Raw genomic sequence first — 18048 nt, 5'->3', positions numbered from 1 at the left:
GATCGAGCCTCTCAGAGTTTGTAATACTTCTTAAAGTAAGTATTCCACATGTATATTACATATTCAACTTAAAAACTTACTGTTTTTAAAAATTAATTTAGGATTGATAGCTATGTTGGCATTTCTTTTGGCGATCAGATGCTTTATTGAAGTTGTTACTGCTTTTTATAGCTTCCTCATAAAATCAAAATGGAATTGAATTTTAAAATGATATGCAAAGTTTAGATAGATGTATTTATTTATAAATGGAAAGAGTTGTTAGAAATTAGTATTCACAAAATACGTTTACAAGCGTATACATTTGAATTTCAAATGAATGCAATGACAACGTTGTGGTTCTTTGCTATATTTGAGAACCTTGAATGTAAATTGTGGCCTGCTTGTCATTCATATTGAAGTCAGTGTGATCAGAAATGATGCTACCTTGTAGTCATGGCTGGCAAGATAGGACATGAAGCAGGCATATATGCATTAACTGGTAAGAAATCTATTTCTCCAGTGACTTGCATAATTAAAATAATTTGGCTACTTTACTATCTTGATTTTCTAATTAAAAAATAATGAATTTGCGTGATTATCTTACATTGATTCCTAGTTGTTTTGTATTTCTGCCCAATATGTGCCTATGAAGAATGAGGCCTTATTAAAGATTAAATTCATTGTCTCTTGCTTTGTGAGAACTCAAAGTTTTTTTATATGATTAGTATAGTCACATATGGAGAATTATGATAGTAAGGAGATCCAATAGTTGTTGCTACAATTATTTGGGCAAATTGTACTCGAGGATAAAGTTCTCAGGAAGCCCACGAATGACCATCAATGGAACTTGAGTGTTGGAAGAGGCCTGGCATCCCTCTGGTCCAATGGTTCTAGGCCCTGACTGCACATAAAAAATACTCTAAGGTGATGTTTCAGCATAGTGATGCTTGGGCTTTACCCCCAGGTGTTGGTATTAACTTATTGGTGGTTAATTTGTATTAACTTAGTACTTAATGAACAGGTTGAAAATATTTGCAATGCTTACATTTTGGGTGTTACTGCTTTTGTTTATGCTGTGATCCCATTGTATCTCATAAAGTAAATTGAATTGGATTGGATCAATACATGAATTTCCTATTTCTTTGTTACCATATTGTACACTTTCCAGTTAGGTAAGTGTCATGCTATTCCAGTGAGAACTCTGTAATTTTAGCCTAGAATGCTTTAATGAAATACTGTTCTTCTAGAACATTGTTCTCCCAGATGCCGTAATTTGTATCACACCTAGTTTTGTTCTTTATTATGGATGCTAATGTGAATGATTATTGGCTGCTTATGGGCAAATGATTATCTTCAAGATTATTTTAGTGGCCAAATACTTAATCCTAACTGGTAATTTGTATAATGAGTGCTCTTGCAACCTGCAAAATGATCATATTTACCTTATCTTAATAGACTTCATAACAAAGCTGAGATGGTGTCATCCATTTTATAGAACATGAGGTTAGAGATGCTAAGAGTTGCCTGAGCTTGCATAGCTGAAGTAGGTACTTGGACCTCATTGGTACGTGGACCCAGTGCTCTTTCTGTGGTCCACAGTTGCTCCTTTCTACTTAATCGAAGGTTATAGTCCTCCTCCTTTCTCTGATGATTGGTCCATATTGCTCCTTCGGATGTGATAAGAAGTTAGCAGCCTAAGTGCTTACTCTGGCCCTGGCAATGGGTTCTTCCTTTTATTAGAGTTTCACAGAATGTGGTCCATGGACCACCTTCCTCAGAATCTTCTGGGGTCTGTTTTAAAATGTCTGGGCCCAATTTCAGACCCACTAAATCAGATTCTCTCTGGTGCGCCAGGGGAATATGCACTTTAAACAATTGCCACTGGTAATTTGACCTTGGGCCCAATTTCAGACCCACTAAATCAGATTCTCTCTTTAAACAATTGCCACTGGTAATTTGACCCTGAAAGATGACAATCTTCTCTTTCCTGTCCCCCAAATAGAAGTAGAACTACCTGCAAGCAGCTTAGTAGCTGTTCTCAAAGAATGATAAATAAAACTGGCAAATATGTCTTCAGTTCCTTGGAAAACTGAAAATATAATAGTATTTTGGACCAGATTATAATGATGGTCTGAAGAACCATTTTCGGTGGGCTAAGTTAGTGGCAGGAATATTAACTTCCGTGATCACTAGAAACTGTTGGCCTCATTGACTTGTAGTTGACCATTAAACATTTTCCTACTTAAAATGAAGCATTTTGTAATTCTTTTTTACTTTTTATTTAGTAAAACTATCTCAAAAGTGTTATATTAGCATGAAGCTCTAGAGAAAATCTGATAAAAAATTATTCTATGTCATCATATCCAATTACCCTGCATGGACAGACTTAAAAATACACCAGTTTGTTCTCAATGATTGTGGTTAACTATTAACTCTCTATTCAGGCCTGAGGTAAGTAGACATGAGGTGATAAGACATGTGTCAACAATTCCTGACTCATCCCGGAGCCAGACCCTCCAGTCTGTGCAGGTAACACTGTGTCCTAAGTGTCAGGGTAGAGTATTGGCAATCGGACTCGTATCTGAAAGAAGGCAAAAACACATCAATGATCAACATAGCAACTTTTAATATTTTTTAAACAGATTTTTGATATTTCCTGGGATCCATATCAGCCAAACAGAGTGGTTAGCTGTGGAGTAAAACATATCAAGGTAAAGTAGTTCTCTTTTTCAAATTTTTGGTACCTTGTATGAAAAGAAATTTTAGGTGTTTATGTATAATTTGGTGTTGAGAAACTTCTTGACTTTGCATGGCTTTCCTTAAATTTAAAGCCTCCTTACCTGCTTCTCTGACCTTGAAGGAAGCTAACATCAGTGTCCTACCAACATCTTAGGGCTTCATAAACATTTTGTAACCCTTGTGCAAAGACCTGATTGTAACCTGAGAAGACGTTTGCTGTAATACAGGCACTCTTTGCTTCGGCAGCAGTTGGAGGATCCTTCCTTATGTTTTACACAGCCCTCCTGGAAGTATAGAAAACTCATTAAGTTTGATAAAAAGTTGAATTTGTACCATGTGAGGGAATAAAAACTGACCCTATTTTCAATTTGTTAGAAGTTGAGCAATTAAAACATTAAAACAGAACATTCTGTAAGAGAGGCACACCTGAAATTCTGTAGGGATAAAGGAGAGATTTCAAGTGGTTGCAGTGGTCGGCAAACTGCGGCTCTTTGGCCCCTTGAGTGTGTATCTTCCACAAAATACCGACTTCTGCGCATGGGCCACGAAGTTTCAATCGCACTGTACGTGCGCGCCCGCACGTGATATTTTGTGGAAGAGCCACACTCAAAGGGCCAAAGAGCTGCATGTGGCTCGTGAGCCGCAGTTTGCCGACCACTGGGTTAGAGGAATGGTGGGTGTTTCGGCTGAGTCTTGGTGGGTAGGTGAGTTTGCTAGGGAGGGCTTGGAAGGCAGAAGAACCCAGTTGAGGGGTTGCAATTCAGCCCGGAGTTAATAGGAGGCATTGGTCACCCATGGGATCATGGGACTGGGAGCAGAAAGGTCCTTGGCCCATAACATGTTCAAAGATTATTAATGTTTTCATCACCAAAGAACCTACTTTTTAAAAATTTCTTCCCATGGGAACCAATATTTGGAAAGATTCTGGCCACAAAATACACTGTAGCTGTTAAATATTAATTACCTTAACACTTTTTATTCATCCAAGATATGTATCTGCCAACGTGAGTTTCTGATCAGTCTAAAATATGGCAAAGGTATGGAGTTCTTTGAGCTACACGTAAAGAAATGCGTGAGCTCACGATGAGCCCGATTTCCGTGAGGCTGTGTCTGGAAGACTGGGACCCGGACCCGGGAGCCATCCTCCAGCCTGCGTATTCTACAGTGAGGGAGCCCCCAGACACAGGGGGTTATATTGAATATTGCTTTTATCTCCCTCTGCTTGACTCTGGGAAAGCTGTTTAATCTCCCTGAGGCTGAGTTTCTTCCTCTAGGAAACAGAGGGGTGGGGAGATCACTACCACCTGAATTTATTAAGTTACATTAAATAGTGTATGGAACCAGTAGGGGCACAATAATGTTAACTTCTCCCATTTCCTAGGACCACAAAAATGGTGGCACAGGTAAGATTTAAACTCGGTCTCTGGCTCCCTGTGTAAAGCTCTTTCCACTTAGAAATTATTTCCTTAATGATCATACATGGCTTAATTACCTACCCCTCCTGCCCCCCAGATTATTAAAAAGAATAGATTAACTGCTTAATTGGTAGACTTCTCTAGCTTCCTCCTATTTTTTTTCCATACTTAATTTAACTTTTAATCAGTTAAATCTAGAAGCAGAGAAACATAAAACCCTGGAACTTCATTTGAAAATACTGTGAGCTGCTTATCCTGTAAAATTTGTTGTGTCTTAGCAGTTTTAGGCATTTTTTTTCCTAAGCAAAAAAACAAGCATTTTTGCCTCAAATGGAAGAATCTGCAAATGCCCACTCAGCCATTCTTTATTAATTTGTTTTAGAAAGAAATCCACATCAAATTTCAACAGGCTTCAACAAATTATTTTCAACATCTATGTCTTCTCCATCCAATTCTAGGATTCCCCACCCTTTCCCCCAAAAGCTGCCTAACAGCAAATGAATGATTCCAGTCACAAGGTGAATGCAAAATCTTTGATTCACCCCCAAGAAAATATTTTTATGTGAAATTTTTGTAGCCAGGGTGAAACCCTTTCTGGTTTTGCAAACAGGCAAGTTACAGGGATTGAAACGAACGCCTGAAAAACAGTGGCAGTTGAGCCTTGTCTGCTTGGTTGGTTCTATAGCACATGAGCTCACCAGCTTTGTGGACACTGTTGATCCTTCTCCAGTCTCTAGTCAGAGACAGAAGGGACCTTGGAGCTTACCTGGGCCAGATGAACTCCAAGGGAGCTGCCAGTTCCAACAAAATTTGCATTTCAATCTGTGACTGGAGATTGGAGAAGGTGGACAATGACTCTCCATTTGATTTGGGCTTAATGATGGTTGCTACCCTAACCTGTCACTGTTTTCCAAACAGGAAGTGCTTCTCAAGAAGAGATCATGGGTCAAAGATTTGCCATTTTCCGGAGGAAAATCTCATACCTATCCTGGCATTACATTTATAGGTGCCTTTTTAGAGAGTCCTTTGATTACTTGCAATGTTTTACATTATACCATCTGATCAGGTGAATTTATCAGAAACCCTTTGTGACTGAGGATAATGGTCTCTCTTTATTTTTTGTGGTTGTCCATCTAGAAATATTCCAGGAATTCAGGTCAGAGGTACACACCCCATGTTAAAGCAATAATAATTACAAAATAATTACTCTCCTTTTAATCTTCACACCTGGGAGACATGGTGAGAAAGAAACATATCTTAAGGGTTACCACGAACAGCAAGTTCTTTGGCATGTAGTATGTAGTTACATCTCATAGTTTGTTTAGGTTCAAAGTTAGTACTGAAATAGTAAATGTATTAACTAAAGCTTATACCTGTCTTTTTATTCTTTCCATGTATACTTTCATGCATTTTCATAAAAACAATATCCAAAGAAATGAATCACTAAAGTTGACACTTCCCTCTTTAATGAGAAAAACCCTGTATTGTCTCAAAGGGTTGCACATCTGTCTCTCCTCCTCCCTGAGGGCCACCTCAGATACCCGACTACTCTGAGAGGACCACCATTGCTTCCTCTCTTGCAGGCACAAAAATTAGGGCTGTCACTGACTTTTCCTCACACATGTCCTGTCACCTAGATTTGCCTAACCTGCTCTTGTGGGCCCTAGTGCAGTTTCTTCCTCACCAGCGATCCAAATCCTACTCTGGCTCATCCCAGTTAATTCAACATGCTTCTCTCTCCTTTAATTCTCTTGCCACCTGTATGCAGTCTGAATATGCTGCCTTGAAATTATCGCTTGTTTTACATGTATCTTCATTAGACTGAAAGTTCTCAAGGCAAAGATCAGGATTTCAATATTGTGTCCTGTAGAACCCCCCCCCCCCCCCCCCTCTTCCTGTAGAACCCCCCCCCCCCACCCCCCCGCCTTGAGCCCTGACCTTCGGCAAACCACTTAATACTCTGTTCCTCACTTCCAAATGGAGATAGTAGTAGTAGTATCTGTCTTAGCCTCTTTTCAAGGGTACTAAGAAGATTAAATGCTAGACCTTTGTAAAGAGCCATTATAGACTATGAGGGACTATATATAGGGCACTAGAGTTATACCATTTCATATATTTTTTTCAAAACTATCCTACAGCAAAATATTTAATATCTACATAACCACAGAGTCTCCCTGCTACCTTCTGTAAAGTAGCTCAAGCTTCATGCTTATGGTTTTCCACATGATAAATTATACCACTAAACCGAAAAGCTAGGCATTTATTGGGCTCTACAGAAATATAGCTTATATTTAACAACATATTTCTAAGTAACATTTTTACAGTGACGATTTATAACATTTTTAGTTAGAAAGAAATTGTTTCCAAATATATTTATATACACCAAAAAATGCCTAGAAGATATATCAGTGTGTTAGCAGGAGGTTGTGGGTAATTTCAATTTTCCTCTCTATCTTTTCTGTTTTTCTAAACTTCCCCACAATGAATCTATCCTAGTTCTATAATTTGACTAGAAATCAAACAAAAACGTGATGATTTCATCATCCACTTTATCCCAACTCTTGGAACATTGACATTTTATATTACTAATCAATAATTAGTAATGTTTTGGAATTTTGGAGCTTTGAACATTTTTAAAATACAAGTTTTCTTTATGCTGGTAGCTGGCTAAAGCATTTTGCAGTCTGCTGTCACAGCAAAATAAGTTAAATTGTGTGTACCTTGTTCACCTACAGCAAATTATGTAACGTGTATCCAAACGTAAGCAAACAAACACTAATAATGAGATGCCTCGGAACACTCTATTTTTGGATCTTTTTATTTTATCACTTTCTAGTTTTGGACACTATGTGGAAATGCCCTGACTGCAAAAAGAGGGATATTTGGCAAAACAGGGGATCTTCAGACCATCCTTTGCCTTGCGTGTGCCAAAGAAGACATCACCTACTCTGGTGCTTTAAATGGGGACATCTATGTCTGGAAAGGGCTCAATTTAGTCCGCACCGTCCAAGGCGCACATAGTGTAAGTGTTCCCATGTGGAAATTTGGTATTCCCCCTCCCCTCCACTCCCTTGCTCAACTCTGCTGAACACTCCCTAAACATGCCTGAAAGATTTCCCCAATGTTTTCACCTAAAAGAAATATTTCAAAAGCATCATAATTTAATTGGCCTTCACCTCAATTACCGATTGACTGGTTAGGGTTGTTATTCATCCGCAGTAGCTCCACAGAATACTAGAACAATTTCATCATCAGTTTCATCGTATCGACCAGCACTTGTCAAACTTTGCCTACAAATGGCCCGGGAGATCTTGTTGAGATGCAGACTCTGACTCAGTGGGTCTGGGATGATGTCACTGTGGCCCATACGTTGATTAGCAAGGATGGAGACAATTATTTTTACATTGATTAATAAAGTAGATTTCCCTCACTTCTAGGTCCACATCACAAGTCTTAAAATGCAAATAGAAACCATTGACAAACTCTCTTTTGATTGTCTGCTGTGTAAGAACAGGGCAAACTTTACTTCTGACCACTCTGCTCAATTTTGACATATATTAAAATGGTTACATTGCTGTGTCTACAGATGATAAAATAAAGATGATGTGAATGGTAAAGCCTATTTGTAGTAAGTGGAGATGTGGCAAAATGTTACTGGAAATTTGAGTCATTTGCTTATTGCCTCCAAATTTATCCCCTATTATTGTAATTTTATAATAGGAAGAAAAGTTTAAGCAACTCTTAGCAAAAGAGCTATGAAATTTTAGATCTTTCATTGTCTTGTATGTTCTAGACCAATTTTTCTTGGCTTTGATTATTATGTTTTAAACTGCTTTTAAAACAATTAAGAGATCAGTATTTGTCCTCATTCATAGCTACCTTAGTAACCTAATTTCTCTTTACTCTAGACCTTAGGTCAACATTATTCACTTGCAGCACTTTAAGCAGACCAAATAAAATATTTTCCTGTAGACAAGCATCTTTAAATTATGAAACTATTTCAGATGTGAAAAGGCATCTTCAATGATGCTTAAGCCAACACCACAGTAATTTATGTTCGTTGAGACAAGCTTGTACCTGTAGAAGTGTTTATGGTCTCAGCCGGATATTTTTTACTTGATTATTTGGCTAGTGATTTATATTAAATACCTCCATTGTTGTCTTACTTTTTTTTGTAGTGACCCATTGTCACATCTTTTCTCTATAACAATCACTTGTCATGTAAAGGAATTTATGATTTCCGTATCCGATTTAACCAAGGAATTCTGAATAATTTTCTTACAACTTGCAATCAGTTTAGTAGTGGCAAAGGAGCTCTTGAACTAGTTTGCTCTGGTGGTTATTATGATTAATTTTTAATCTAGCTAAAAAATAAAGGATATTATAAATGGCTGCTTGTTGTATTGTCAGGATTTCAATAGAGAACAAGAAATTTGTTTTTATTTTTGTTTTGGTTTTTAATCAAGACCCAACTGCAGTGGCATTCAGAATGATGGCAGCATTGAGTGTTATCTGCCTTATTTCCAGGCTGGAATCTTTAGCATGTATGCTTGCGATGAAGGCTTCGCCACTGGTGGACGTGACGGGTGTATACGGTTATGGGATACTGATTTCAAACCAATAACCAAAATTGATCTCAGGGAGACAGAACAAGGATATAAAGGTAATATATGTATTTGTGCTTACCCATAACTCTATGAGTGTTAAATGCAAGGTGAAGTTCTGTATTGGTTTTCCTGTACCCATCTTATTCCATAAAGGGATCTAGGTCAAATCTCACACCTAACTTAATAACAGTGCATGCTGAGTCTGGTCATTTTTAACACAAATTTATGATCTGGGTAAAATAATGAAGTGTAAATGACTTATAGTGGTGGCAAGGGAAGCCAAAAATAATTCTTAAAGCAAGTCAACTAAAATAAATTACATCTATGGTGATACAATACTTTGAATTAATGGCTGTAAATGATTATGTCTAAAAGAATACAGTAATTATTCACACAGTATAAGGCGTATTATTCATTTATTTATCCATTCAATAGACACTTAGTAAGTATCTACTAAGTGTCAGATACATGCCTACAAACTGAATGGGCTCTTCTAAAAAGCATGCTTCAGGCATTTTATTGGAGTCTTGTGTATTTGTTTTAATTTCCAATACATACTTGTTGAATTGTTGCTGTGTAGAATGACTATAAACTCTATATCTGGAGATACTTTGCGTTAGGCCAATCAGCATTCCCTTAGTGTTGAGCAAGAGTTAGGAGGCTGAAGTCTCCAAGATCCAGGATGCCCCTTCTTAGACTTCTCAGCATCTCTGCTGCCCACCCGCTGATCTGAACCGCCATCTTTCACATAGATCCCTGCAGTTGCTTTATAGCTTGTGTTCCTGCTTCAGCCATCATTCTCAGAATAGCAGCCAGAGGGATTGTTTGACATTTACGAGCCAGATCACATTATTCCTTTCCTCAAACCCCTGCGATGGTTTCCATTTTCCTCAGAAAAACAGCCAACGTTTTTAGGATGGCCTAGCAGCCCCTTCGTCTTTGTGTCAACCTGCCGTGTTCAAGCTTGACCCTCAAGAACCAGCAATAGGGAGGTGAGCAGATCTCCAACTCTCTCTGTGCCTGAGAAACCCTGGTATAGAACATTCAAAAGAGCAATTCTCCAATCTGAGAACAGCCTTGTTTCCAACAGAGACAAAGCAAGCACATCCGATTCTTCTTCCGGTCCGTTGAGTGGCTTCATGCCTCACCTCTGCTCCCATTGCCTCCATCACCTGTCTCCCTGTCTGTCCACCGTTGTCCTTTGGGCCATGCCTCCTGCCTCACTGTTGTGCTGAGAAAGTGGAGGCGCATCAGAGGAGCATGCATAGGTGCTGGAGATGGCGAGGAGTGCCTGGAGGGGCTGCGTGTGGTGGTGTTTGTTCATGCTCTGTGGTGTGGAATGTGGTGTGAGAACATTCGAAGAGGCTGACCATCTGGTTTGTTCTGGTAGTAATTCCCCTTCCCAGGCGGGCCTCAAATAAAAACCTGTCTGGGTGGTCCTTCCCCGAGGTGGAACACAGCAGGTCTAGTGGTGTGTCTCTATCTTCTGAGGTCCCCTTAGGCTGTGTGGAGTTCCTGTGACTATAGAATTTGAATCCTATAGACGCTGAAATAGACCAGATTTTGTAGAGAGCAGCTTTCTACAGGTTCTGCTAGAAATTCGCAGGCAGAGACCCTTGCAAACAGTAGCAGCAGGCCATGGGCACTTGGTGCTGCAGGCGACCTGCAGTCCTGTTTAGGACCAGCTCTTGCCCAGCCCTTGGAGAGCCCTGCAACTCTCCTGCAGCAGCTCCAGTACTGGATGGCGACCATTGTGCTAAGCACTCTGCGTACAGGATGCAATGTAATCCTTCAGGCAGGGCTGGCTCCCCGGGCAGGAGATCTGGTTTTGTGCTGTTGTTGCCTTGAAATTCTTAATCATTTTTTTTAAACAAGAGATCTGACATTTTCATTTTATATTGGGCCCCACAAATCATAAGGCCAGTCCTGTTCCCAGTCATCGGTGCTCAGGAATCTCTGGGAAGCCTTGTTTCCTTCAGGTTCCCAGACTCTGCTTTTAGCATTACTCTTCAGCACCAGAACCACAGGCAGGGCCAGGAGCCCCTGGTCCACCTCCTTAGTGGCTTCAGCTACCCCTTTAATGAGGGGAGGCAGTGGGGAGGGGGTTCAGAGGTCCCTGCTGTTTTTTCCTCACCCTCTCCCACCTTCCCTCTTTGACTGAGTGAAATCTCTCTTCCTCTCACTCATTTATTACTTTTTACCTCTTTGTTGAGGGGCTCGTCAGTACTACATCTTTAATAAGGTTAGGTTGACAGAAAAAAGAAAGCCATCACCTTGTCCTGTTCAATCTTTGGTACCATGTCCTGGGTGCACATCCAGAGAAAGGAAATAACTTTGTGGGGAAGAGAGTTCATTCCAGGCTTCCACCGCTTGAATTCTCCTTTTATCTGTATCACTTGCTCATTCTGGGACTTTGGGCAAATAATTGAAAATTTCTATGCTGTAATTTCCTTATTTATGTGTGTTTGGCACCATTGAGTCAACTCCGGTTCTTGGTGACCCTATGAATGAGTGACGTCCACGAAGTCCTGTCCTCAACAGTCCTGCTCAGCTCCTGTAGACTCATGCCTGTGGCTTCCTTTATGGAGTCAATCCATCTCATATTTTGTCTGTTGCCTTCTATTTTTCCCCAGAATTATTGTCTTTGCCAAAGAACTCCATCTTCTCATAATGTGCCCAAAGTAGGACAGCTTCAGTTTTGTCATTTTTGCCTCCAGCAATATTTCAGCTTTAATTTGCTCTAGGATCCACTTGTAAATCTTTCTAGTGATCCAGGGTGTCCATAGAGCTGTCCTCCAACACTGTATTTCAAATGAATCATTTTTTTCCCTATCAGCCGTCTTCACTGTCCAGTCTTCGCATCTGTTCATAGTAATTGGGAATATGAATGAAGGTATGAATGGTCTTAGCCTTGGTCATCTAATGACACATCTTTGCTCTTGGGTATCTTTCCTAATTCTTCCATCGCTGCCCTTCTGAGTCTCAGCCTTCTCTTGATTTCCTGGCTGCAATCTTGATTTGATGACTGAATCAAGGAAAGCAAAATCTTTAACAATTTCAGTGCCTTCATTATCTATGTTAAAGTTGTATATCTCTTCTGTAGTCATAATTTTTGTCATCTTGATGTTCAAATGCAGTCCTGCTTTGGCACTTTTTTCTTTGAATTTCATCAGAAGTTGTTTCAAACCGTTGCTACTTTCTTTCAGTAAGATGATGTCATCTGCATATCTTAAGCTATTGGTAATTCTTTCAGGAATTGTCACTCCTCGTTCCTGAATCTAGTCCATTTTTTTAATGTTTAATCTGTACACAGAGCATATCACCAGGGAGATAAAATACACCCTTGTCTATCACTTTTGCCTAGAGGAAACCATTCTGTCTCCCCATATTCTGTCTTGATAGTAGCTTCCTGTCCACAGTACAGGAAAATCAAATGCTGAGGCATCCGTAGCAACCCATAGCTTTTCATGATCTACACAGTCTGAGGCTTCATAGTCTAATAGTCTATAACACATACTAACCTTCTTCTGAAATTCTTTAGAGAACTCTAGTGTCCAACAAATGTTCACAATTAGGTCTTGAGTGCCTCTTCCTTTTTTGAATCCAGCTCCAACATGTCGCATTTCTGCATCCATATGAGGTGTTGCCTTTGTTGCACCACCTTGAGCATCACTTTGCTTGCGTGGGAAATCAGAGCAGTGGCCCTCTATGGCACTCTTTGGCATCTCCGTCTTGAAGATTGGGATGTATATTGAATATTTCCAGTCCGTAGGCCATTGTTTTGTTTTCCATATTTGTTGACATATTCTTGTTAGGTTTTGACAGATTCAGTCTCTGTGGCTTGAAATAATTCTAACGTTTCCTATTTATCCCTGATGATTGATTGCTTCCCAGTATATTCAGGGTAGATTTCACTTTGTATTCTAGAATTACAGGTTCTTCCTCATAGGAATCTTCTGCAAGGTATCTGTCATCTTCTTGCCTCTTCTGTATAGATTTTCAGCAAACTGTTTCCACTGTGGGACTTTGGGAAAATAATGTAAGTTTCTATGCTGTAATTTCCTCCTTTATTCAACAGGTGTTTACTGGCTCCATCTAGGGCCCTGAGCTGTCCCTAGGGCAGTGATGGCGAACCTATGACACGCGAACTCATTTTTTTGGTTGATTTTTCTTTGTTAAATGGCATTTAAATATATAAAATAAATATCAAAAATATAAATCTTTGTTTTACTATGGTTGCAGATACCAAAAAATTTCTATATGTGACATGGCACCAGAGTTAAGTTAGGGTTTTTCAAAATGCTGGCACTCCGAGCTCAAAAGGTTCGCCATCACTGCCCTAGGGCCTGCTCCTGAGTTGCTATTAGCATTCCCGGGCTTGTGCATAGAGCTCTGGGTGCAGGGCTGAGTAATGTCAGTGAGGATGTTCGTCCCCAGTCATAGGGCTTGTTTGACTAGATCAGCTTCTGAAAGTTGCATTTTCTTTTGCCATCTTTGGGTTTTCTAATGCATCAGGGTGGAGTTTTCCAACATGTAGTTGAAGAATCACTACATCAGAATCACCTGGGGATGGAGCCTGGAAACCAGCATTTTCAACAATCTGGCATTTTCAACAAGTCTGGGGAACAGCTTGGTAGTGGTTCTCAACACGTGGTTCTCAGCCCCAGGGAGCTGCAGTTCCTCTAGACCCACCAGAGGAACGCTGGGTGGGAGCCAGGCATCTGTATTTTAAAAACACTTTCCATGTAGAATCCGCGGCCCAGGAAGGGGTAGAGCAGCTGCTCTGGGTCTTTTACCATATGCCAGGCCCAGGAGCACCAGATTTAAGATCACTAATAAGTACCAACTCCCTCCCTGCTGCCAGTCTTCCCTTCTTGGGCCAAATAATTGCGGGGAAAAGCCATTTTATTCCCAAAATAGTTTGTTCTCTCTTTTGTGTGTTGGACCATAGCCTTTCCTTCTGAGAGTCTGCAGTGCTGGCGTGTCAGCATGATAATCAACAAGTAAGTTATAACTCAAGGAGGCACATGCAGCAATTTCTTCATAGCTCCTGGTGCAGACCATTCCCAGGGCCAGAATCTGACCATGTGTGCAGCAGGTGGTTCTCCATTGAAATGTAAAACTAATCAAAAGACCTCAACAAAGCACCAAAACTTTCTGCTTAAAATAACAATAACTTATAGTTATTGGTTAATTTTCTAAGTGCCGATACTGGGTGAAGTTTTTGAATATATTATTGTATTGGATCTTTATAACAATGCTATGAAGTGTGAGGCCTAATGTTCTCTCCACTTTACAGATGAGGAAACTGAAGATTTGAAAGATTAAACAGCTTTCCATGTCACACAGCTGGGAGGGAATGGGGCTGGAATATAAATCCAGTCTCTGTCCTTAACCACTCAATGAATTAATGGAAAATAAACAATGTCCTTTAAGTCTGTGTTAATATTCATGATATTCCTAGACTCTAGATCTCCCCATCCCTGGGTTTCAGGGCTATCACAGAGAGGATTAGAAAGACGCTATTTCCCACTCTCTGATCTGAATGTAAAACTGGGCAGAGGACTGATGAGAATTTGGTCTTGGAGGATTTTTTGTTTAAGTGGGTGGTTGCTCTCTACTGCCGTCTGCTGGCAGTCTGGACCCAGCACAGGCCAGAGCCCCACATTCTCAAGGATGAGCTACAGAGAAAGCAACCCTGCAGATCAGGCGATGGTGTCCAAGATGTGGACACCTTACAAATTCAGCACAATACCTTCAGTTCATACTGGCAAAGGTCTTTAAACATGCACCTTTCCAGAACAAAAGAGCCTTTCTGTGGTTTTAAATAACTAGAATGGTTCTTCCTGGGTCTCTTTTCACTATTGGGGATTTATAACCATATTCCAAACATTGCCTTGTGTTTTTCCGACTCCCAGAGCAGAAAATAATGAAGCAAAGACAGCTTAATAATTTCCCAATGCAGTGGCCAGCCTGGCTAGGAGACTATATTACTGTTCTCTGCATTGATGTTGGAGACGTTAAAACCAAGCCAGATGGGTAGGCAGAGAAGGGAAATGCTCTCAGAATCTTGCCAGGGACCTGCCCCTCCCCAGGGGCTCTCCAGAATGTGCCCAGAAGAGACCGAGCTGTTCTCTTCGTCACTCTTGCTTGCATGCAGAGCAGCAGTTAGGTTCAGAAATGGTGAAAACAGAACGTGATTAGGAAACTTGAATACAGTTCTCCACCTCCTGAGGTGTCTTCAGGAAGCAATTTCTCCGGAAATGGTTATTTAGAAAGTGAGAATGGCGGTGTCCTATGTATTGTCATAGGTGGACCCCTGGGGCTGACTTGTCTGATGTGACAAAACGCAATGTATCTGTTCCAGGAACTGAGTGTTTGTGAAGAGCCTGAGCTGGTTTCTGAGAGAAAATGTTCACAGCTCATTAAGTTTATGTTGTAAACAATGAAAATGGAACAACTCTCACTATCTCCCCTTCCCTCCCTCTCTGTATTTATATCGATTTGACTTCATTGCCTTTGCCTTGTGTGAAGCTTCCGCCTTACGTTGGTTGGTTCAGGGGAACCCTTTTTTTTCAAATGAAACCTCCTGTAAAGCAGATTAGGAGGCTCCGAGGGGAAAACGGGTGGGATTCTCAGACTCTGGGCCCTGAATTCTCCCATCCTCGCTCTCTGCTGGCTCCTCTGGGGACCCCAGGAGCTCCCTGGACACAGTCTGGAGAGGCTGTGTAACGACTGGCTCAGTAGTCTTGGCTGATTGGAAGGTTCTTCTTTGTTCCTAAACCTCTTTTTTAAAAAAGGAAGACAAAGCAGATATTTTAAAAGTGTTAGCATTTGTTCATTCCAGGTGGTAGGTTGTTTGTTATAATATTCTTGTACCTTTCTGAATTAGTTCCCCAAAACAAGATGGTAAAAAATAGTGAGAGTGATGGAGAGATTAAATGTTTATACACTGGACCAAATACAATGCCAGCTCTTTGGGAGAAATTTTAGTTTTTTCAAGTCATTTAGCCTAAGCGACTGGACACACTGTGGGAGGCCATGGGGAGAAGCGACGTGCTCATGTTTACTGTGGACAAATGCTTTTTCTGCATCTATTGAGATGACCATAATTTTTATCCTGCATTTGGCTAATGTGGTGTATCACAGTGGTTAATTTGCAAATGTTCAACCATCCATGTATCCATGGAATGAATGCCTTTTGATCATGCTGTAAGATCCTTTCAGTGTTTTGTTGAATTTGGTTTCCTAATATTTAGTTGAGGATTTTTGCATTTATGTTCATTAAGAGTATTGGCCTGTTGTTTTCTTTTCTTGTAGTGTCTTTGTCTGGTTTTGGTATCAGGGGAATGCTGGCCTCCTAAAATGAGTTTAGAAGTGTTCCCTCCTCTGGTATTTTTTTGGAAGAGGTTCAGAAGGATTACTTTATTGATTGATTGATTAATTAATTAATTAACTCTTCTTTAAATGTTTGGTAGAATTGACTGTGAAGTCATCTGGTATTGGACTTCTCTTTGGTGGGAGGTTTTTTTATTACTGATTCAATTTCCTCCCTTGTTATTGGTCTGTTCTTATTTTCTATTTCTTCATGATTAAGTTTTGGAAGTCTTATATGTTTCTAGGACTGTATGCATTTCTTCTAGATTGTTCAATTTGTGGGCATATAATTGTTCATAGCAGTCTTTAGCATCTTTTGGACTTTTGTGGACTCAGTTGTAATATCTTTTTCATTTGTAATGTTGAGTCCTCTCTCTTTTTTCTGTATAAGTCTAGCTAAAGATCTGACCCTGAATTAGCCGTTGTCAAGATATTCCTACTTCCTCCTCACAGCAGGAATAATGTCTGCCTATGTGCTAGCTCCTTCCCTTTTAAAACTCATGACAATGAATTCAGAGCAAGGAATAAAGAGAGTTATCTCATGTGAAAATAGCTTTGTGCTTTAAAAACTACTATTTCATCAGTAAATGAATTATCTCATTTGATTTGTTTGAGACCACAATGAGTTAAGATTGGAATTATAGAGTATCCATATGCCCCCTCCCCCAATTAACCTTACTGTCGTCTCAGCATCCCATCTGGTTTAACATTGCCCTGAATTTTTTTTTAAATAGACTTTATTTTTTTAGAGCAGTTAGGTTCACAGCAAAATTGAGTGGAATTTACAGAGATTTTTCATATGTCCCCTACCCTCCCCCCCCCCCCACACACACAGCCTCCCTGGCTATCAATATCTCCCACTAGAGTGGTACATTTGTTATAATGGGTGAACCTACGTTGACACATCATTATCTCCCAAAGCCTATAGAGTTTACCTTAGGGTTCACTTTTGGTGTTGTATAGTCTCTGAGTTTTGACACATGTATAACAATATACATCTAACATATATCTAGCGTTATTCCTACGGAATAGTTTCACAGCCCTAAAAATCTTCTGTGCTTTGCCTATTTATCCCTTTGGTTTAGACTTTTTTAAAATCTTGTAATGAAATATTATTATAATTTAATATTAAAAGTATTTTAATAGAGCTAGTTAATACATCAGTCTTTCAATATCATACAACTACTTTCTTGGTTAAAATAGGTTTAAAAATTATGTAAATTTAATTTTTTTAGGACCTTCTTTTTACTTTTAGTGGGTTTCAATTTTGATGATAAATTACAAGGTCTCCATAATTACAGTCTACATTTTATGGAAAGAAAACCTGGTCCCAGAGAGAAAGTGACTCTTATGTGTGTGGCCAGTCAGGTGTAGAGCAGAGTTAAAGCCCAGGTGTTCTGACTTCTGTACTTTCCACAGCAAGCATGTCAAACTCAAAGGCTACATGGGCCAAATAAACAAGGCATGTGGCCCGCGAGTTTGACATGCTTGTTCTACATTAAAGACTCAAAGCCTATCACATCCTTACCTGGTTTAAAGTAGTTATGAAAGTGGGATTGCTTCTGTATTTCTAATTCAGACATGAGAAACTTCACTGTGTGAGTAAATACATAATGAATCCAGTAAGGGACAGACAGACTGCAGGAAGTTTGAGAGGTCACACTCATTGCAGGGCAAGAAGACGAGGTCATGCGACAGAGGTGGAAGTTTGGATTTAAAAGGAACACTGCGCTTTTAGAGAAGATTCCATCAATTGTTTGATGTTTTGATGATATTTTGAGACTGAAATTAGTTTCATTTGCATATTTCTGGGACACGGTGCATCTGTTATCCCACAAAATGAGTCTGGGTTCTGATCAAGTACGTATTAAACTTGCCTAATAGGATAGTTAACCATTCTGTGGTACCCGCCCCATATAATTTTAATGCAA

At 39.8% G+C, this 18048-nt stretch overlaps 1 protein-coding gene across 3 annotated transcripts in view; it reads left to right on the top strand.

Annotated features, from left to right (window-relative positions):
- Positions 1-18048, top strand: part of EML6 (echinoderm microtubule associated protein like 6) — a 199557-nt gene that overhangs the window by 71301 nt on the left and 110208 nt on the right. For all 3 annotated transcript variants that reach the window (XM_005884611.2, XM_014532033.1, XM_014532032.1), the window contains exons 4-6: positions 2622-2690; positions 6970-7155; positions 8661-8796. In XM_005884611.2, coding sequence (XP_005884673.1) covers positions 2622-2690; positions 6970-7155; positions 8661-8796 — 391 coding nt within the window. The remainder of the gene's footprint in view (positions 1-2621; positions 2691-6969; positions 7156-8660; positions 8797-18048) is intronic.

Source organism: Myotis brandtii, unplaced genomic scaffold, assembly GCF_000412655.1.
Source record: "Myotis brandtii unplaced genomic scaffold, ASM41265v1 scaffold84, whole genome shotgun sequence".
Taxonomy (NCBI): Eukaryota; Metazoa; Chordata; class Mammalia; order Chiroptera; family Vespertilionidae; genus Myotis; species Myotis brandtii.
The sequence above is the reverse complement of the archived record's forward strand: the minus strand, read 5'-3'. Positions and strand labels throughout refer to the sequence as shown.